The following is a 23,154-nucleotide window of genomic DNA, read 5'->3' as shown; positions in this document are numbered from 1 at the left end:
AAACGGCTGATCTGTATGGAGCAAAAATATAGCAACCAGTTGAAAACTATTCAAGCAGCTGAAATTTATTCTTGAAAACCCACAAAAAGAAAGTATTTACAAGGGTAGATATAATTTCTGAGTTTTACCAATAGCAAGTCAGTTCTACAGTATATCATTGCACTAAAGAGAATGAATGCTAGTTTAACCCATTAGATGGTATGAAGTTACCTGCTCACTTTCCACAGCAGATATCCTAATTAGTGCTAGCGTGTGTATATTATCCCAGGAAGGAATGGGAGATACACTGAATTAAAGTGTTGACACAGTAGCATAGTATGCAATGTTTTGCCTTGCTTCGATTCAGAAGCCTAGATAAGAAAGTGAGACTCCCACCGCTAGGCTAATGGGGAATTCATTGGCAAACACTGGTGAAACATTTGGTGTGGGAACGAGCAAGACATATTTATTTACCATTGTAAGAAGCACTATGGCTGGATGGATTCTGGCCTTGATCCTAAATCTGCTCATCCCCCAACAGAAGCAGAATTAAAAGAAAATGCTTTAATAAAAATTGCAAAATACTGAAAATCACATTTGAAGTTTGATCTGATGTTCAAATGCTAGTAATACTAGCTACAGTGTACTGAGCCGGTACAGGAAGCAATTAAGACAGAGGATTCTTTGCCACCAAAACATCTACAAAATCTCAAACAGCAAAGAGTCTGTGCTATGGACAACCTGCTTTATCTGTGCTCTCCTCTCCCATGAACTGATTCAAGCGCTCCTTCACCCCTAAGGAAGAAACAGTGTGATTATGGAGGGGGAAATTCCTCCAATTCATATAGAGCTTTCCACTCCCATGGAAGAGCAAGATCTTGGACTTAACTTCTGTACTCCCTTCTGTTTGAGTTTAGGCTGGCACTAATCCCTAAGGATCTGGGTGTGCTAGAAGAACTTCTCCTGGCTAAAGACTAGGTAGCCTAACAATATTAGAACTATTAGTTTCTAACTGAATAAATAGTAATGTTACCACCTAGCACTTACATGGTCCTCATCTGTAGACCTCAAAGTGCTTTACAGGAGCTCAGCATCTTCCCAATTTCACATATGGGGAAACTGAAGCACAGAGATTAAAGTGACTTGTTTAAAATCACTGGCAGGCTAGTGGCAGAGCCGGGACTATAACACAGGTCTCCTAACTCCCAGCCAATTGTGCTGTCCACTAGGCTACATAGAATAAGTGTTATTTACTTGCTTTCAGACCTGAGAGGAAAGAGATAAGGCAGAGGATAGTTTTGTGTAATTGCTTTTCTGTCCCAAGAGCTGGCTTCTCTTTCTGTTAATGTGTACATAGGGTCAATGCAGGGTTTGTGAGGTGCCATGGGATTAAGTATTTTCAGTATGCTGGTAACACATATATTGCATGAGCCATAGCAAGAGGCTGAGTGTAGGGTAGTGATTGGGGCATGGATGAGAGCTAGCTGTTTGAGACTGTTAACAGGTCAGTAGGGGCAATTGGAGGAAATGGCAAAGATCATCTCAGCCCCATCTGACAGAGGAAACACCTTAGCTGCGTGTCAGAAGAGTTCAAAATTCAGGGGTCTTATATTCCCAGCTGCTGCTAAACAATCATATAGCAATGAACAGAGTGACTTTCCTCAGTCTGTGTCTGCACAAAAGTTTGTGATCCCATTTCTCGGGCACAGGCCTTACTAGAATCATCCACACCTTTGCCACTTCAGAACACGACAATGGAGCTACTTCTTAAATTAACTCAGAAACTGAAGATGGCACAGGAAGGGGTGGCCACTTGATAAACACAGTGAATTTTGCTATGAATACTTGATAGCACTGCTCCAGAATTTGCATGGCCTGTCTGTGGATTTCCATCTGGAGGTAAAGATACTAGTTCTGTCTTATTAAGCCTTAACTGGCTTGAGACCTGCGAAAGACCTCACCACTCCGACCATTCAACACTGCTTTAGATGAAAGGAGGTGCTCAAGCTCCAGCTCCTTTAATACATGGCAGAAGGAGCTGCTCGCAATGTGTTCTGTATGAAGACCCCTAACTTAGAAATTCACTACCATCTCTGGTCTGAAACTGCCTGAAATTTGTGGGCAACCTAAGGGATACACTGTCAAGCCCTTCTATTTGGACAGGGCTAATGTTTAGGGAGATTAAGTTGTAGATTTTAATTTGGGAGGGATTCATATTTTTTAGGAACTGAAGTGGGGAAGTATATGATTTGGGACTAGATTCTTGTGTGTGGAGAAAGGCTGTTTGATTTACTATTCCTGTTTGTGTCTCAACATAAAAATACAATAGAATTAACTATCACTGGAGTACCTAGAATCTGGAATAGGCATTCTTTTCATGTTTTATATATGTTAAAAATTAAATCAAATCACTTATCACACTCTAGGTCTAAGCATATACCACACATTACAATCAAAAACTCTGTGCTAGATATTATAATACTGATTTTAGAGTACTGAGGTACAGCGATTGAAAGACTTGACAAAAATTACAGTAAATCCAGAGGCAGAGTTTAGAACAGAACTCATGAGTCAGTCTCTCAGTACTCTGCTATAATCCTGCACATCCTACCTTTATATCTAGATCACCAATAGCTGAGACTACGTTTAACATTATTGCGTTACCAGACATTTTCCTACAATTTTCATATTTGGCAACTCCCCGATATCTTGTAGGACATGGTGTTTGTAGCAAATACATAGCCCTATAAGGAATTAGATAAAAAATTAAAAACCATCCAGGGAAAAGTTATATTCTATCCTCATCTGGATTTCCCTGTATGTTAAAAAGCCTCAAGGAGAAAGGATTTATTTCTTCGTTTAGTGAAACTAAGGACAACAATTTATTAATTTGTTGCGATGTATGAGGATCACATACAGACAAGACTACATCAGTGTGACATTAACAAAGAAAAATTTTCTCAATGTTAACATAAGAAAACTAAATACCACCACTACTTCCTAAACAACTATCAGTACTATATGATTTTAGTCGATAATTTTTGTCCCAGAAGGTTTTCAATTTATTATTTCATTTCTAATGGGCCTGTGTGTTTGTTATAAGTCCCATGTTAGACAAAAAAGTCCACGAATGTTGAGCTGGGCCACTAATACCACCACTACTGATTTTAGTAACAGCTCTTTTGGGTGCTGTGTTTATACAGATAGTCTCATTGAAATCAGCTTTATGATGATAAAGTGTTCTGTTAAATTTGTCAAGCAGACGTTGAAGAGTTGTGCCCCTATGTAAAACAAGAGTGATTCGTCAATTTTCTCTTTATAAGCATATGATATATTTGGAGAAAGCCTCACTCCAGATCTTCTGTGGTTCGGTATACCTCAAGATTTGAGGTTAAGAAATCTGAACACAGTGGATAGAGATTTAAGTGCACATCTAAAAACAAAAAGCTTTTTTTAGCTGGTCAATTTACGTCTTTGAAGTTGAACTAATATCTCAGAAAGCAGTCCACATGGGACTATGGATGTACAAGCATAGGCGCACCATCACAAACTGAAAATAAATTATCTTATATGGTGCTGTGCCTACAACATGACAAAGCCCACAAGATTATTATGTATTATTACTTGTCTTACAGTACTGCCTAAAGGCCCCGATCTGGAGAAGAGTCCTATTGTGCTAACTGTCCTCCTTACCATTTCCTATTTACATGCCGTGTTTTTCCTCTCATTTAGGTGAATAGCTGCTTTATGCATTTGGACTTGCATTTAGGGCACATATACAATAAACCTCACTATGCCATTATATGTCACTTGCCAACTACCGCCCAAGATGCTAGAGTTTCACTCTAGATAATAATCCAGGGAGTGAGTAGAGAAAGCCAATATTATTTCTTTCTTTTTCTGCTTCTGCTTCTGAAATCACACACACATAACTGCATCAGTTTAGAAACAGAGCTACATCTAGAGGTTTTTTCCATGAATAGCATGTTCCACAAGCCATTTTAAACAGGAGGAACACCACTTGTTTGAAAGCTCCTCAGCTGGGAATTTCATTTTTCACTAAACATGCACACATTAAAAACATTCAGAATATAATTACACAAGAAATCACGTACTGTGGGGCAAAGATCATATGAAGTCAAGATTACATTAATCAAAATCAACATTTATTGTTTTGTATTCTCCCTGCCCACAACTGATTCTGTGTGCATGCACTGAGGTGCAAAACTACACTGAAGGCCATTAAAGTCTAGATTTTTGTCATTACAATTACAAGAAGAAAGATTCAAAATACTTCCTTTAACTGAAAGAATTTGTGAAGTATATGGTACCAAGTATACACTAAAGGGATAAATTTGTAAAGTCTTAAGCACATGAGTAACAATGGGACTACTCCTATGGGGGTAGTTAATTGTGTGGTATTACCATCTGCATTCAAAAAATGGCTCAATTTTTTTCCTGTAGTAAATAAAAGCATTTGAAAGTGGAACATAGGTATATATTCAAGTGATAGGATGATAAAATGACAAAGCATAAATTTTGCACAGGACATAAAACAACCAGGACCCCCCTGATTCAAGAAGATTCTGTATAAACCAACAATAAAGGAAAGAACAGTGAAAAAGCCTCTGGAGGCATCTAAATCTCTGTGCTACTTGTAAAAAGAGAAAAAATTAGTAGCCAGAAATCCTGCTCTTCAAGCTGGTCTACAGGAGAGGTTGAGCTCTCAGAATCTAATACAAAGAGACTAAAAAAAAAAAAAGATCTTCACACAGGATTGACTTTAGATGTTCTGCAAGGCTTTTGCTGCCCTAGATATTAATACAGAGACTTCAGAAATTTCCAAAGAGTTGACAGATCAAAAGGAAAGTATGTAAACAAATAAACATTTTCCTTCAGCTTCTAGCAAAGAACTCTGCACCCCTCCTTCTAGTTAGGGAGAATGTAATCAAGTCACATGGGGGCAACCAAACAAAAGATGTGAGGCAATCACAAAAGTGCTACACAATGTTTAAATTAAGATTGGCTGACACCAGAGGTTCTCAAACTGAGGGGTTGTGGAATGTAATCTGGGGGTGGGTGTGAGAAGCTTTAGGGGAAAAAAATCCACTGCGCACACTTTACTCACAGCAATGAATAACTAGCAAAACTGATTCCTTCAGACAGATCAGTAGGGGGGCATCTACTTAAATTATGGACAAATCACACATTTTTTTGTGGGTTGGTCAAGGCATAAAGAGCAAACTTTGCAGATGTGTTCATACAGTTGCATATTCCATGCCACCCTTACTTCTGCATTGCTGCTGGCAACAGCGCTGTCTTCAGAGCTAGGCACCCAGCCAGCAGCCACCACTGTCCAGCCACTCAACTCTGAAAGTAGTGCAGAGGTAAGTGTGACAATACTGTGACCCCCTATAATAGGCTTGTGACCCCCCCCCTTTTGAGTGGGACCCCAAGGTGAGAAACGTTGTGCACTTTCGTATAATTTTACCCTATATACTTAAATGGCTCTGTTTGAATCAATGCCTTACTGTTTTCAATATTTAGTGAGAGTTGCATGTTGATTTATGATTACTGGTGTATGAACTTGTGTGGCGGGGGGCAGGGGAGCATAAACTACTACAGACATAAAGAAGGGGGGCACAATCAAATAAGTTTGAGACCCACTGACCTACATCATACTCTGAGGTCCACATAACTGTTGCCAGCTTGGCTAGTGAACAGATGATTCCCTCAGAAGATGACCTGCAGCCTAAGTTCATAGACCTCAAAGTAAAGATCAGCTTAGATTGCAACTATGAAACAGCTTCTCCTACTCTAATCAGCCACCTCAGCCTGTTCTGCTCAGGCAATTCCGTCCTGGAAGACTGTTCAGAATCTGCTTGTGTCTGTCTTCTGCTGTGTCATTCCCAAGCTAACTGATCATCCCTAATCAATATACTAATTATTTTTCTTATATTATATTCAGTGAAAGACAATAGTTATTTCATTTGAAATACATTTAAAATTTACCTTCGCCTTTTCTGATGTTCGTTTTCCACCAAATCCTCCAGCTCCAACAATAAACAGAGAGAATTGATTATAGCACAACAGATCCTTTCCACAGTAGGTATGAACTGGAAGACAATATAAAATGAGAGGTTATATTCTCTTTTTTGAATACTGCTAACACTGACCCCTCTCAGAGCCAATGGACACTGAATAGCTTTGTTTTATATATGCTAGTATTCATCTTCACAAGTTAGGGGACAATGTCCTCACTTTTGAATAGCACTGTCATAAATAATTTCCTAACAAGTGAAGATTAATGTCCTGTTTAAAACTATGCTATTACAGATGCTCTTTACACAAAAGTATTAAAATGAAAAAACGAGCTATCAAAATACTGATGACATACCAAGTGCTAAAAAAATGGTTGACAACACACAAAGTGCTAAAATTAATGTTTATTTCAACATTTCACACATCATTAGCCATTTATTTAAATACTATAGAACTATGCCATAAAAAGTGATTTATTAGAAGCCATTAACAATCCCTGGTGCAAAAACACATTCACAACCTCATACACAACAAAGCAGCACTAATATTGTATGTGGAAAAAGCAGCCCCAAAGGAAGATTTAATTTAAGGTCACTTGGTTTTCTTTTTGTTAAAGTCACTTTTGATTTTGTTGAACTTGAAGTATTTATAGTTACTGAAGTGAAACAGAAATCTCTCTATTTCCAATTTATTATCACTTATTATTCCATTAGGACACAGACAGGCATTCATACTTAAACTTATTGCCAGTAGTGCACCACATCCACTTATACTGGGCGCCTAGTTTCTCCCATAAGCAGCTAACCTTTAATGACCTACACCAGAACCTTTAGGTCTGTTACAGAAATAGACAGACTGGTTTGGATAAACTTCTAATGGGCCCAAACCTTGGCTTTTCAATTGTTCCTATGTGGAAGTAAAGAAAAGCTAGAAAGATTAAGTTGGAGAGCAGTTAGCTTTTCGCCAGACTGAGCCATTAACTGGTAAGAAACAGGAAGGGCAGAGCTCAGGAGTTAGTAGTATTATTTGGAGGTTTTGAGGAAACAGTAGGGAAAAATTTTAAAGGGTTCATGGCGAAATCTAAACAGTACACTACCTCAAAAAATTTGGTGGTTCATTCCCTATTAGTCTCATTCTAAAACTTGAACAGTCATGTTATACCATAACCATGTCACTAGAAATCAAGACCCATATATTTTGTGAAAGAAAAATACAAGTTATGGACTCCTTGGGCCCACTAAATTAATGCAAAAACAGAAAAAAAATTAACAAAAGAGAATAAAAACATTTCAGGACATATAACTTAAAGGATGTCCTTTCATAAAATTCAAGTTGACAGTCAATTTAATTAGATGTTGGGTTTCACACACACACAGCTTTTTAAGAGAAACAGTTCAAGCTAACCAACTTCAGATAATACTATGTATTAGAAGTAATAGCTTTGTTCTGTTTGTGTATTCAGCACCGTCTCTCTGCTCAGGAACACTACTGAATCTTCTGTCAACGTTCTCTCAAAAAGGATATTCTTAATTTCAGTACCCTATCTATTCCAAAGAACAGGACAACATGCATGTGATTGCGAATTAGTACATTTCTCAGCAGTCACTGGACCACGTGGCACAGACCCTAAGAATTTTAACTGATTTTAGGCTCAGAGTTATTGTTAGCATAGGTTAAATTTTGAGACTGTCCGCTTTGATTGTCTCTCTTTAATAAATTACAATATGGTTACCATCTAAGAGAATAAGTGCTCCTGAGCCTTTGTCAAGGATATCAGCAATAGTTGATTCTGAAGTTAGCAGTCCTGAAAGAGAGAGAATAGGAAAACACATATCTTGTAATACAAAGGTCTGAAATTACAATACAACATGAATTTTGCAGGAGTATTTTAGCAAAGCTCATGACAAATATTCCCAGCTTTGTAATCTACACAAGCCAAGTTTTAGAACATATACATTATAAGTAATTTATTTGTAATACATTAATACAACGCAGGTGAGGTTTTTATTTAAAATGTTCATTCACAGTTAACAGTAAACAGATATATGTTTAGACCCCAATCCTGTAACTGACTCCTATGTCCACTCAGAGCCCCACTGAGTCTGAGAGGCATCTGCCTGGATGGAGACAGTTGCCAGATTGAGGCTTTAAGGCTTACTTAAATGGTGAGTTAGCTTGTGGCAAACTAGGATGTGAACCTACAATGTACTAATTTGCCATATAAACCATGCTATCACGCACTAAAAGTTCCATAGTGCACTCTGACATACTTCTATTTCAAGCAGCAATACATCAAAGTGCACTAAGAAACTTTTAGTGCGCAGTAACAGAGTCCACATGGCAAAGCTAGCACACGGTACATTCACATCCTGGCTTCCTGTGCACTAACTCATCATGTAGACAAGCCATAAGTGTCTACCAGAAGTTAAGGTGCCATCATGTCTGGAATATTTATGAACCTCTCAAGGTTGAGACTGGCTCATTAATTTCACAACAATAACTGTTGAAGCTTATTCATATGTCTTTTCCCAGTAGAACCCTTAGACACATCCTGCCAAAAACAAGAGATCTGGCTAGGTGTGCCAAGGAAGAGAAACAGGCATATACTGCAAAGGACTATTGTGAGGCTTACTATGCCCCATTGAAAACCATGCTTTGGTCTAAAAATATTTCACCTCTTATTTTTAACAATAAAGGTTAAAATTATAATTGATAGAGAGAAACAATTTAACTGCTTTTTTCTATTTTTCTTCTTGATGCATTTTGTGTAAAGTTAATTAAATTGTTTCCCCATATTACGAATACTTTTCTTTCCTCTGAGTTTCACACAAACAGAACGGGAGGGAAAACAAATTATGTTTTGTGAAAGATAAGAAAATTTAATTATAAAACCACAGAAACTGGCAGGTCACTGAGGAGCAAAAATAGCACCTGAAACCACTGCCAACACCTGTTTCGAAATGAAATAGGTTGCAAGTTGATTGACTGACCTTTAAGGCAAAGCATGCTGATGAAGCACATATAGATTGTAGGTGCCATATAAGTGCAAAATATAGTGGATCAAAAGTAGACACTTCTGAATACACACAAAATATACTGTTTCTCTCAGCCCCTACAGCAGGTCCACTTCCCAAAAGGAACTATTTACAAAACTTGAAAAATTAATGGCTCTCTATAGTCAAAGTTTTGTACTTCATATTAAATCTCCCACTACTTCTCTTTAATTTGCAAAGAGTCTTCTCCTAGAGAATGTCGACAAGTTGTATCACATATACTAATTATTTGGTGCAGAAAACGCAGAGTATTTATTTAGCCATTTCTTATGTCCTCTTTCTTTATCCAGAATGCTAACACTACACGTGGACCAATATTACCTATCATATTCCACGACAACTAGTAACGCTGAATGTCAAATAGCAGGAAAGTGTTCGGTTTGCTGTCTTCTCGTGTCACTGAATATAATTATAAAATACAATTAAAAGAGCTTCTGAATCAGCAACACCACCCTAACTATCAAGTATTACAAAAAGTTCTAGTTAAAATGTTTAGCCTTTACCAGGCTAGGGGCTTTTTTCCCCCCAGTAAACCCTTTTAACACAGTCCATTTTCAATTATTAAACCCAAAATGTTCAAAGAATTGGGCTCTTAACCATCACAAGCTTTCTTATCACTCAAAGTTATAAAATACAAGATTTTCAGCACAACTTTGAATACTGAAGCCAAGCTTCTCTCAAACAAATGTCTCTGGTGTTCTTATCCTGAATATTTTACACTTTGAGACCTCTAGGGAGGCAAATGAAAATTCTTCCTTTTCAACAATAAAAAATATATATCTATTTTTACATACAGGTCTATGCCATAATATGCATTATTAAAGGTCAGGAATGAGGTATGAGGAATGAGGAATTGCCTTCTGAAAGTTCTTAAGACATCTTCAAACCAACAGCAAGTCATGGAGAAAATCCAAGAGAGGAATTGGTGGCCAGTATCCTATGCAATATGATATTCTATTTTTTGTTATTGTTTTAAATCGGTTGACAGATCTGCAAACAACTTAAATATCAGCCTGAACAATATGATCTTATTCACAGATTCCTGTCAATTAATGGAAAGCATGCCATCTTTCTTGCAAGCAATAAAGAGCTCAGGTGCTTCCTTTCACTCTCAGAAGAAAAGAACTAGTTTTTCCATGGTTTATTTGGTTTCTTCCCCACTTGCTCTCATCTCTTTCTCTGAAGAATTTCTCAAAACCACTTTACAAATAAATTCACATATATTCTGGCAACCAGTACTGGAATTGAAAAAGGTACAGTGAAGGGCAACAAAAATGATTAGGGGTATGGAACAACTTCCATATGGAATATGATAGAGGGCTATAAAACCATGAATAGTGTGGAGAAAGTGAATAAGGAAGTGTTATTTACTCCTTCACATAACACAAGAACTACGGGTCACCCAAATAAATTAATAGGCAGCAGGTTTAAAACAAACAAAAGGAAGTTCTTCTTCACACAACACACAGTCAACCTGTGGAACTCTTTGCCAGAGATGCTGTGAAGGCCAAAATTATAACAGGGTTCAAAAAACGAACTAGATAAGTTCATGGAGTATAGGCAGATCAATGACTATTAAGCAGGATGGGCAGGAATGCAAAACCATGCTCTGAGTGTCCCTAGTCTCTGTTTGCCAGAAGCTGAGAGTGGACGATAGGGGGTGGATCACTTGATAATAGCCTGTTCTGTTCATTCCCTCTGAAGCACCTGGCATTGGCCACTGTCGGAAAACAGGATATTGGGCTAAATGGACCAATGGTCTAACCCAATATGGTTGTTCTTATCTTTGTAATTAGTGAAGTTTTATAAAACATGAATATATAATCTCTTTGGACATAGACCCTAATTAACCAATATATTTTTCAATGAAAATTTTGAAGACCAGGGATAAGTGTGTCTTTGTTCACATCTCTTTAAAGTCAAAAACTTCTCGCTCTCACCAACAGAATTTGCCCAATAAAATATATTCCCTCACTCAGCTTGTCTTTCTAAAATTAAAACATACTGAGTTGATTTCATTCTTTAAGTCTCACAGACACTAGGATGTAAACAATGTAACAAAGTACAGTTTCTGGAAAAATATTTTGACAATTTATTATATCAACTCCCAGTGGTAATTAACAATACCTCTAGTTAATGAGTTGATCATGAGCTATATACACCACAATGTGAAGGCACACTAATTTATGTTTAGTGAGCAACTGAATATTCTTTTTCAGACAGCTCAGCAGAAAGCCAATCGGTACCTTGTTTTTACTAAGTATACCAACAACAAATATAAACTATAGTAGTTAGACAAAAAAAAAAAAGCACCATCTGATCAGATTTTTTTTTTAATATATATCTAATTGGAAAGTTCCAACACCAGTATGATAAAGCCACACACACAAAATACAGAGTACAATTTGCAACAGAAACCAGTTCAAAACAATGTATCCATATTTCCATATGTAATGCTGATACAAAAGAAAAGTGAAGTGCTGGCATGGTGAATATGAAACCATCAGAGTAAAGGACTGACCTGAGGTTGGCAGTGGTTTATACAACTCCAGATATTGCTCACCATGCAGTAGCTGTGTAAAGATAAGCAACACTATAGTGATGATCAGTATCATTTGCCACCACTTCCCCCGTCCCTGTCATAAGCAAATATGTAGCTACAGATATTTTGGAAATGTGTTCAGAATGAAAACATATTGCTATAAAATAAAGAGAAGTGAGAAATTATATCCAGTTCTTTCCACACCTGGATATTTTTCGCTGCAACAAGGCTATAAAATACCAGTAGAAATTGACATGAGTGCATTATTTCAGAATGTTTTGTTATGTTACTTTGAGTGTAGGAATTACTTTGACACACTCATCCTTGGAAGTTGTTGGTAACAGCCTGAAATCAATCAGCCTTTCACAATCAGTCCTGACTTACAATCATACAGTATTTTCATGGTATATACTGAGCATGGTTGGATATTAAGGAAAACTTGCTAACTACAAGGATAGTTCAGTACTGTAACAGGTTACATAAAGGAGGTGGTGAATCCCTATCCTTGGAGGTTTTTAAGAATAGGTTAGCAAACACCAGTCAGGGATTGTCTATGTATACTTAATCCTGCAAAGGCAGATGGACTTGATCTTTTCAGATCCCTTACAGTCCTACATTTCTATTTTTCTAAGATTCAAATTAGGAAGAAGCCACCAAAAATATAAATATGGGCAATTTTATTGCCAGGTTAATTTCTGTCGTCTACCTCATCATGCATCAACAACAGAATAAATCAGTTAGCACGAGCCTACACACATCAATTTACAAGTGTTCTAAGAATTTCCCATTACTTAAAAATGTGGACATTCCAAGCTGCAGAACTTCTTTTCTAACCTCAGAAATCATCTTAAAAGAAAGTGCATTCAAAAGAGAACGTCAATGAGATGGACAGCAGGGAAAATTTCAGATTTTCTAAATTTTAAGTAAATGTTAAAATATTTCCAGCATATTTATGCTATCCTTTTAATCATTGACAAAACTTCTGAAGTGGAGTCCATTTTTCATAACATCCAGCACCAAACAGTTATGATTAACTGTTCATTCACTCCTCGAGCATCTATTACAGATTTTCAATTAGAGTAAACACTATTTAAAATGCCTTCTGTACTGCGGCAGATTTCATGCTAAGCTATGTGATTTCACTGAATAACACCAAGTTCCTAGGTTTAAAATTACTTTAAAAAATAGTTCAGGTGTAGAAGTAAACCTTTTAAAAAATGCTTTAACAAATATCCTATTTACAATTCAGTGCTTTGAATGGGTAACAACCACTCAGATTTGTAATGCAGGGAATTTGAAGACAAACAACACGCAGGGGAGAGCCTTTTGACTGTAATTTACTTTAATGTATGGGACCAAGGAGAGAGGGAGAATAATATTTCACTCTATACCACCATTCCCAGGATGCGGATGTTGATATGTTGCTCTTCTTGCCATAGCCTATGTGTGGAACATGGTAAGAATAATAGACACTACAACCTTTTGAAGAGGCATCCCTCTGTTTTGTGGAGCACTATCTTTTTTCCTTAGCTTCTCACAAACACAACAGCGCATCTCATGTGCAGTCAACAAAAGGCAGCAGCAGTGATTCTGGTTCAATACATACATAATATTATGGGTTTGGCCATCTGGTGTTTGGATTTTGTTTGTTGGCTTTTTAAAGGAAACTTCAGAGTTTGACGTCAAGACAGCTATGAAAAAATTCATGGGGTGGCAGGATTGTGACTAAAACAACACAGTCATTTATACAACTTTCTTTAGTTTTTATGCAGACTGCAGTCCCAGTATGGAAAATGCTGTAAATCTTACATTTTTAAGCTTTTTAAAAATCATATTTCAGCTATGAAATACTAAATTTCTTATGACATCATATTCTTGAAGAAGGCAGCTTTATATAATTTATATTTGTTCGATATATAGCTAAATGTATACACAGATATATGTAGATACACAGTTTGAAGAGTGTTTGCAGAGGTGTACATTGTCAACTAATTAAAAAAAGGAAAGATTACACCTACTGTACTTGCTTTCTAGATTATCTATGGTAGAGAGCTTCATCCCTGGAAAGAGCAAAAGAAATTGCTCAAAAATAAAATCCCTCCATTACCAAAAAAAAATGTCAGGGCGAGATAAAGGTTTTTGGTTTTTAAGAAAGAGGATGCTGCTCTTCAAGCAAGATTCCCACTTAAAAAAAAAAAAAAAAAAAAAGAGAGAGAGATACACACATGTGATTCACAAGCATCTTAGGGGGAAAAAAAAACCCACACAAAATCTATGCGAGAGAGGTAGGTAACTCATTTCAATACAAGTTTTTCCCTGGGTTGCAAGAAATCGGAGCCTGTTACTTTTTCTCTTTCTAGAACAGCAGCTATCTCTGAAGTTTTGGTGTATATACTGAGCCATTTCAATTACAGTCAATTTATATAGCATGTAACACAAAATAAATTGCAATGTCTAAATCATACATACTTTTGTGAAGTCACTGTTGAGTCCTGCAACACTAGAAAGTCCACCATCCCACAAAGATGCCTGAGCTGGGATGACCCCAAAGGTAGGTAAACAACAGAATGCTTCACTGCCTTCAAAAACAAATTTTAGATGATCTGGATCCTTGGTTGTCATTCCCACACCAAGAGCGTACAAAATCGGTTGCAAGTGAGTATAATTATACACCACTGTGGGCAACTTTTGGCCAACATATTTGCTCTGTGGATTAAAAAAATATAGTATAATTCAAAGTTAAATGCTATGTAATATTTTATTTCAATTTACTTTCCGCAGGCAAAATCATCATATAACTGCAACATAATATATTAACAGTCTTGCTATGATTACTTACATGTAGGGCTGTCAAGTGATCAAAAACATTGATCACATGATCCAAAAAATTACCTTATATACTCATTCATAAGCTGAATATTTTTGGTAAAAAAGTGACTCATCAAAGAGCGGGGGTTGGCTTATAAATGGGTCTACACCAAGATTTGATTATTTTAAACTCTATGAAATCATTGAATTGAATATCTAATACATTGTTGTTTTGTTTACCTGGAGTGTCTGCAGGCATGGAGACCCCCAGTTCCCGCAGCTCCCATTGGCTGGGAATGGCGAACCGCGGCCACAGGGAGCTGAGGGGCTCCATGCCTGCAGACGCTCCAGGTAAACAAAATGTCCCAACCTGCCAGCAGCTTACCCTAATGGGCCGGGAGCCAAAGTTTGCCAACCCCCGGAAATATAGCTTCGGCTTATGAAAGGGTCATACAGTTTTTACTGTTTTTACCTTTCCATCTTGGTTGGTCAGCTTTTAGACAAACAGGCTAATGAATGAGTATATATGGTAATTGCACGATTGGCTGAACCAGAAGTAGGACTGAGTGCACTTAGGGTAAGTCTACACTACGAAATTAGGTCGAATTTATAGAAGTCGGTTTTTTAGAAATCGGTTTTATATATTCGAGTGTGTGTGTCCCCACAGAAAATGCTCTAAGTGCATTAAGTGCATTAACTCGGCGGAGCGCTTCCACAGTACCGACGCAAGCGTCGACTTCCGGAGCGTTGCACTGTGGGTAGCTATCCCACAGTTCCCACAGTCTCCGCTGCCCATTGGAATTCTGGGTTGAGATCCCAATGCCTGATGGGGCTAAAACATTGTCGCGGGTGGTTCTGGGTACATATCGTCAGCCCCCCGTTCCCTCCCTCCCCCACCCCGTGAAAGCAAGGGCAGACAATCATTTTGCGCCTTTTTTCCTGAGTTACCTGTGCAGACGCCATACCACGGCAAGCATGGAGGCTGCTCAGCTCACTTTGGCAATTAGGAACACATTAACCACCACACGCATTATCCAGCAGTATATGCAGCACCAGAACATGGCAACGCGATACCGGGCGAGGAGGCGACGTCAGCGCCGTCACGTGAGTGATCAGGACATGGACACAGATTTCTCTGAAAGCATGGGCCCTGCCAATGCATGCATCATGGTGCTAATGGGGCAGGTTCATGCTGTGGAACGCCGATTCTGGGCTCGGGAAACAAGCACAGACTGGTGGGACCGCATAGTGTTGCGGGTCTGGGACGATTCCCAGTGGCTGCGAAACTTTCGCATGCGTAGGGGCACTTTCATGGAACTTTGTGACTTGCTTTCCCCTGCCCTGAAGCGCATGAATACCAAGATGAGAGCAGCCCTCACAGTTGAGAAGCGAGTGGTGATAGCCCTGTGGAAGCTTGCAACGCCAGACAGCTACCGGTCAGTTGGGAATCAATTTGGAGTGGGCAAATCTACTGTGGGGGCTGCTGTGATGCAAGCCCACGCAATCAAAGATCTGCTGATATCAAGGGTACTGACCCTGGGAAATGTGCAGGTCATAGTGGATGGCTTTGCTGCAATGGGATTCCCTAACTGTGGTGGGGCTATAGACGGAACCCATATCCCTATCTTGGCACCGGAGCACCAAGCCGCCGAGTACATAAACCACAAGGGGTACTTTTCGATAGTGCTGCAAGCTCTGGTGGATCACAAGGGACGTTTCACCAACATCAACGTGGGATGGCCGGGAAAGGTGCATGATGCTCGCATCTTCAGGAACTCTGGTCTGTTTCAAAAGCTGCAGGAAGGGACTTTATTCCCAGACCAGAAAATAACTGTTGGGGATGTTGAAATGCCTATATGTATCCTTGGGGACCCAGCCTACCCCTTAATGCCATGGCTCATGAAGCCGTACACAGGCAGCCTGGACAGTAGTCAGGAGCTGTTCAACTACAGGCTGAGCAAGTGCAGAATGGTGGTAGAATGTGCATTTGGACGTTTAAAGGCGCGCTGGCGCAGTTTACTGACTCGCTTAGACCTCAGTGAAACCAATATTCCCACTGTTATTACTGCTTGCTGTGTGCTCCACAATATCTGTGAGAGTAAGGGGGAGACGTTTATGGCGGGGTGGGAGGTTGAGGCAAATCGCCTAGCTGCTGGTTACGCGCAGCCAGACACCAGGGCGGTTAGAAGAGCACAGGAGGGCGCGGTACGCATCAGAGAAGCTTTGAAAACCAGTTTCATGACTGGCCAGGCTACGGTGTGAAAGTTCTGTTTGTTTCTCCTTGATGAAACCCCCCGCCCCTTGGTTCACTCTACTTCCCTGTAAGCTAACCACCCTCCCCTCCTCCCTTTAATCATTGCTTGCAGAGGCAATAAAGTCATTGCTGCTTCACATTCATGCATTCGTTATTCATTCATCACACAAATAGGGAGATGACTACCAAGGTATCCCAGGAGGGGTGGTGGAGGAGGGAAGGAAAATGCCACACAGCACTTTAAGCACAGCACTTTAAAAGTTTACAACTTTAAAATTTATTGAATGCCAGCCTTCTTTTTTTTGGGCAATCCTCTGTGGTGGAGTGGCTGGTTGGCCGGAGGCCCCCCCACCGCGTTCTTGGGCGTCTGGGTGTGGAGACTATGGAACTTGGGGAGGAGGGCGGTTGGTTACAGAGGGGCAGCAGTGGCAGTCTGTGCTCCAGCTGCCTTTGCTGCAGCTCAACCATACACTGGAGCATACTGGTTTGGTCCTGCAGCAGCCTCAGCATTGAATCCTGCCTCCTCTCATCACGCTGCCGCCACATTTGAGCTTCAGCCCTGTCTTCAGCCCGCCACTTACTCTCTTCAGCCCTCCACCTCTCCTCCCGGTCATTTTGTGCTTTCCTGCACTCTGACATTATTTGCCTCCACGCATTCGTCTGTGCTCTGTCAGTGTGGGAGGACAGTATGAGCTCGGAGAACATTTCATCGCGAGTGCGTTTTTTTTTTTCTTTCTAAGCTTCACTAGCCTCTGGGAAGGAGAAGATCCTGTGATCATTGAAACACATGCAGCTGGTGGAGAAAAAAAAAGGGACAGCGGTATTTAAAAAGACACATTTTATAAAACAGTCGCTACACTCTTTCAGGGTAAACCTTGCTGTTAACATGACATACATAGCACATGTGCTTTCGTTACAAGGTCGCATTTTGCCTCCTCCCACCACGTGACTACCCCCTCAACCTTCTCCCCTCCCTGTGGCTAACAGCGGGGAACATTTCTGTTTAGCCACAGGCAAACAGCCCAGCAGGAATGGGCTCCTCTGAGTGTCCCCTGAAGAAAAGCACTCTATTTCAATCAGGTGACCATGAATTATATCTCACTCTCCTGAGGATAACACAGAGAGATAAAGAACGGATTTTGGTTGAATGCCAGCAAACATACACTGCAATGCTTTGTTCTACAGTGATTCCCGAGTACGTGTTACTGGCCTGGAGTGGTAAAGTGTCCTACCATGAAGGACACAATAAGGCTGCCCTCCCCAGAAACCTTTTGCAAAGGCTTTAGGACTACATCTAGGAGAACCGCAAATGCCAGGGCAAAGTAATCCTTTCACATGCTTGCTTTTAAACCATGTATAGCATTTTAAAAGGTACACTCACCAGAGGTCCCTTCTCCGCCTGCTGGGTCCAGGAGGCAGCCTTGGGTGGGTTCGGGGGGTACTGGCTCCAGGTCTAGGGTGAGAAACAGTTCCTGGCTGTCGGGAAAACCGGTTTCTCCGCTTGCTTGCTGTGAGCTAGCTACAACCTCCTCATCATCATCATCTTCTTCGTCCCCAAAACCTACTTCCGTATTGCCTCCATCTCCATTGAAGGAGTCAAACAACACGGCTGGGGTAGTGGTGGCTGAACCCCCTAAAATGGCATGCAGCTCATCATAGAAGCGGCATGTTTGGGGCTCTGACCCAGAGCGGCTGTTCGCCTCTCTGGTTTTCTGGTAGGCTTGCCTCAGCTCCTTCAGTTTCACGCGGCACTGCTTCGGGTCCCTGTTATGGCCTCTGTCCTTCATGCCCTGGGAGATTTTGACAAAGGTTTTGGCATTTTGAAAACTGGAACGGAGTTCTGATAGCACGGATTCCTCTCCCCAACAGCGATCAGATCCCGTACCTCCCGTTCGGTCCATGCTGGAGCTCTTTTGCGATTCTGGGACTCCATCATGGTCACCTGTGCTGATGAGCTCTGCATTGTCACCTGCAGCTTGCCACGCTGGCCAAACAGGAAATGAGATTCAAAAGTTCGCGGTTCTTTTCCTGTCTACCTGGCCAGTGCATCTGAGTTGAGAGTGCTGTCCAGAGCGGTCAGAATGGAGCACTCTGGGATAGCTCCCGGAGGCCAATACCATCGAATTGTGTCCACAGTACCCCAAATTCGAGCCGGCAACGTCGATTTAAGCGCTAATCCACTTGTCAGGGGTGGAGTAAGGAAATCGATTTTAAGAGCCCTTTAAGTCGAAATAAAGGGCTTCATTGTGTGGACGGGTGCAGGTTTACATCGATTTAACGCTGCTAAATTCGACCTAAAGTCCTAGTGTAGACCAGGGCTTAGAGGCTCTGAAGTTTTACATTGTTTTGTTCTTGAATGCAGTTATGTTACAAAAAAAAACCCTACATTTGTAAGTTGCACTTGCATGACAAAGAGATTGTACTACAGTACTTGTATGAGGTGAATTGAAAAATACTATTTATTTTATCATTTTATAGTGCAAATATTTGTAATAAAAATATAAACTTTCATTTCAAATACAACACAGAATATATATGAAAATGTAGAAAAACATCAAATATTTAATAAATTTTAATTTGTATTCTATTGTTTAACAGTGCGATTAGAACTGCCATTAATCACAATTAATCTTTTTTAATTGCAATTAATTTTTTTTAGTTAATCACGTGAGTTAACTGTGATTAATCGACAGTCCTACTTGCATGCCATGTCACAGGGAAGATATTTCTGGAACCAAAGTGGTGTTTGTTTGTTTTCCTTTAAATATATTCTATAACAATAAATACTGTAAGAAAGCCTTGTCTATATCACCGTAGACTATATAGCAATAAAGAACTGCATCCTGCAAATTACACTACACAGTATTTCAAAGAAAAAAATGTTTCAGTGGACAGCTCAATAAACAATCATGATTAAAGACCAATACTAATGAAACAGTTTACACTGTAATAGCCAGCTCATCCCACCTAGAACTTGTGGAAATCAGCCAAGTGAAAGATAAGAAAAAACACTTCACAAAGAGCCTTGTTCTGTCAGGTAAAAACCAGAGATGTGCTGTCTTCACCTCATTCTGAACAATATCGTATTTAGGGTGTCTGAATGCTCTAAAGTGCAAGCGGTGATAGGTCTTATAGCTTAATTTATATATCTAGCTTCAAAAATTCTACCACCAATTAGAGAAAATGAGAGGAGAATAGGGCGCAAGTTTATTATTTCTGCTCTAGTTCGCATCTAAAAAAGTGACCTTTACAGAAAGCAAGCCAAAGCTTTTGATCACATGCTGTGAGCAAGCTTGTCCTTGCTTTGGGTCTTTTGATAGCTACAAGCTGAGTTCCTTGCAGAAGCATTTTTACTTACTGGGTCAAAGCCTGAAGAAGCGGATCTAGTATAGCTTGTGGGATTCATGGAAACTTCTTCAGACTCTATTTGACTTAGCACATCGTTCAGTATGCTTACCGACTCTGGAACAAACAAAAGGAAACAAATTATTTTAAAATAGCCAAAAAAACCTGCCAAAATCTGCAAAACTAGATCCTTCTTTCAATGACATATAGGAAAAAATAAAAAATGGGTGTAGGGGTGATTCAATATATAGAGATTTCTCTAAACAGATTTTAGTTCTGTACCTTACTGGTGCCTACAAACCACGTGTGGCAATTATATTCTACAGGAGTTCTACTGGCTCTGCACTCAGTAATGAGTTGTGATTCATATGGTGAAGAAAAAAATATTTATTTCAAGCACTTGTGTCTGGAACAAATAACTGGTGCTATACAACATTATCCTGGTCACGCAATCAATTCCATAACTGTATATTAAATTTAACTTCCCCAGCACTAACATGTTAAGAGAAGACATCTTGCACATTATTTACTAATTTTGTCAAAAGACAGAATTTGATAATTAGTACACATTTTCTCCTCTTTATACTTATTTCTTTTGGGTATTCTAAAATCATGTTTTCTATCAATCCTCCTCCTCTTCAAGCTGGGGTAAACAGCAAGAGCAAGTTGAAGCTAGAGCAATGTCATGATTGCAAGAGAGGCAGATTACTGCACAACAAAGTGGGTTAGTACAAAGTATATGTTGTGTTGCTTTCGGTATGCTGAAAGCATGATTATCTCTCTGCCTCTCTCACCTGACCCAGCAAGGGCTGCTCAATGCCAGGCCCAGTGCCTGGGTGAGATTCAGGCATCGATACAAGCTTGCTGGCAGAAACTCAATCTGGATAAAATCAGTAATCTCAATACCAAACATTCAAAAAACCGTCTCCAAAAAATCATGAGACTGACTTAAAAATAAAGAGATTTTTAAAAATCACTATTTTTCTCCTTCCTGCTGATTTTTTCACTCTTAGGGGAAGCTATTGTCCTCCTATTTGTGCATGATCCCTGCAGTTACAAAATTCAACCTTAGATGTACACACAAATGCAGGCCTCCAGGCTCACTGCTCAGAAGGGTCTTAAACTCTCCTCTCCCCAAAATTTTCACTCTTTTGCTCTTTATCTCCCTTTAACTAGGTAGGATAGGGAACTGCCCGGCTGAAATTCCCGCTCTGTTTTTGCCACCCAGTCTCCTGTTCTTCCCCTGCCTCTTAAACTCATTTGTCCCCAATAATTCCTTCCCTCTCAGTCTTCTACCCACCACATTCTCTTGCAGCCCCCTCAACCTGCCCTGTGCCCCCATATTCTTCTGCACCCACCCTATCAGTTTCTTGTCCTGCTTCCCAACTCACCCCTGAACAGTTCCCCCCCCCCCCACCACCACCACCACCACCACACACACACACACACACACACTCTCTCATTCCCTTCACATTCTCCTGTCCTCTGCCTGGTCCTCACGTAGTATCTGAGGAGCCGCCATCTTTCTAGAGAGTAGCTTAGCCTCAACCCCCTTAGAAACAATGCAAGGTGGTGGCTATATTTGCTGGAGGCAGACTGTAGCTTCAGATCCAATGGGAAATGGTGGCTGTTTTGGGTAAAGGCAACCCTAAAGTTATCAAAAGGATTGTTTGTGACTCTCTTAGGGAGGGTGTCTCTCTCAAATGTTACTAGAATTTGCAAATCTGGGGATGGTTTTGTTTCCCCAGCAGCTCCTAGCCAACCACAGAATGCCACTCCCATTTGCCTCTGGCTAGAAGACCAAATCCGTTTTTCAGATGAGAACCTTGCTACCATGATTCATGCTGATGTTATCTTAAAATGAGATTCCTGATATGCATTTTATATGGAACTATGCATTAAGCATCTGGAGACTTATGCTGGTACAGAATGCTGAAGCCCAACTTTTCAGTGGTGTATCTTGGCTGGAGCACATGACACCTGTGGTTTGGGAATCATTGCTCATTGGTATCTGGATGAAATTTGTTAGCGATTTGGGGTCCCCCCCACCCCACCATTTAGCTCTAATTCAGCAGTGTAACACTAATCGCAAAAAAGTGAACATTATTCTGGCATGTATCAGCAGGAGTTCTGTAAGCAAGACACAAGTAGTAATTCTTCCACTCTGCACTGATAAGACCTCAACTGATTATTGCGTCCAGTTCCGGATGCCACATTTCAGGAAAGATGTGGACGAATTGGAGAAAGTCCAGAAGAAGCAGCAAACATGATTAAAGGTCTAGAAAACATGACCTATGAGGAAGGATTGAAAAAAATTGGGTTTGTTTCGTCTAGAGAAGAGAAGACTGAGGGGGTCCATGATAACAGTTTTCAAGTATGTAAAAGGTTGTTACAAGAAGAGTGAAAAATTGTTCTCCTTAACCTTCGAGGATAGGACAAGAAGCAATGGGTTTAAATTGCAGCAAGGCAGATTTAGGTCGGACATTAGGAAAAACCTCTTAACTGCCAGAGTAGTTAAATACTGCAACAAATCGCCTAGGGAGGTTGTGGCGGTTTTTATGAAGAGGTTAGAGAAACATCTGTCAGGAATGGTCTAGTTATTACTTAGTCCTGCCTTGAGTGCAGGGATCTGGATTAGATGACCTATTGAGGTATCTTCCAGTCCTATACTTCTACAATTCTAAATGGCCTGGGACCAGCATATTTGAGATACTTGTGTCTCCCCACCCATCACTGCCACAGTTGTGGTCAGCAGCAGCATTTGACCTGGATCCACTTCGAAAGGGCAATTGGTAGAGCATTCTCAATGAGGGGCCCTCAGCTTTGGAACTACATCCTCTCTTGGGTACTTTCAGATCAGATTTGTTCATCTTCAGAGCACAGTGCAAGGCAAATCTATTTATTCAAGCTTTTGGGGGTGAGTGTGGGAGAGAGAGGGCTTGATAGAGATTGGCTTTTGGGGAGGACTTTTGTAGCAGGCTGCTGGGTTTGTAATTTGATTAATTTTGTTCTTTAAATTCACAGCAAAGACAGCTAGAGTGTGAGATATGATTGTTAGTCTGACACTGAACTTCTTGAGATATTTATTTCACAGTAGCAAGTGTAAGTTAATATATATTTTTCAGTATGTT

General features: G+C 40.0%; 2 protein-coding genes across 4 annotated transcripts in view; both read right to left on the bottom strand.

Annotated features, from left to right (window-relative positions):
- HSD17B4 (hydroxysteroid 17-beta dehydrogenase 4) overlaps window positions 1-23,154 on the bottom strand; it is a 124,326-nt gene that overhangs the window by 59,529 nt on the left and 41,643 nt on the right. For all 3 annotated transcript variants that reach the window (XM_048850825.2, XM_048850827.2, XM_048850826.2), the window contains 5 exons: window positions 20,037-20,140; window positions 14,086-14,322; window positions 11,596-11,647; window positions 7,754-7,825; window positions 5,992-6,095 (listed from right to left, as the gene is read on the bottom strand). In XM_048850825.2, coding sequence (XP_048706782.1) covers window positions 5,992-6,095; window positions 7,754-7,825; window positions 11,596-11,647; window positions 14,086-14,322; window positions 20,037-20,140 — 569 coding nt within the window. The remainder of the gene's footprint in view (window positions 1-5,991; window positions 6,096-7,753; window positions 7,826-11,595; window positions 11,648-14,085; window positions 14,323-20,036; window positions 20,141-23,154) is intronic.
- LOC125636925 (uncharacterized) lies at window positions 16,784-19,108 on the bottom strand. Its single transcript, XM_048850828.2, has 2 exons — window positions 18,060-19,108; window positions 16,784-17,471 (listed from the first exon to the last, which is right to left on the bottom strand). Exons 1-2 carry the CDS (start codon window positions 18,577-18,579, stop codon window positions 17,317-17,319), a joined length of 675 nt encoding a protein of 224 aa, XP_048706785.2. The 5' UTR covers window positions 18,580-19,108; the 3' UTR covers window positions 16,784-17,316.

Source organism: Caretta caretta, chromosome 5 (genome assembly GCF_965140235.1).
Source record: "Caretta caretta isolate rCarCar2 chromosome 5, rCarCar1.hap1, whole genome shotgun sequence".
NCBI classification, from domain to species: domain Eukaryota; kingdom Metazoa; phylum Chordata; order Testudines; family Cheloniidae; genus Caretta; species Caretta caretta.
Note: the sequence above shows the minus strand (reverse complement) of the source record. Positions and strands in the feature narration are given on the sequence as shown.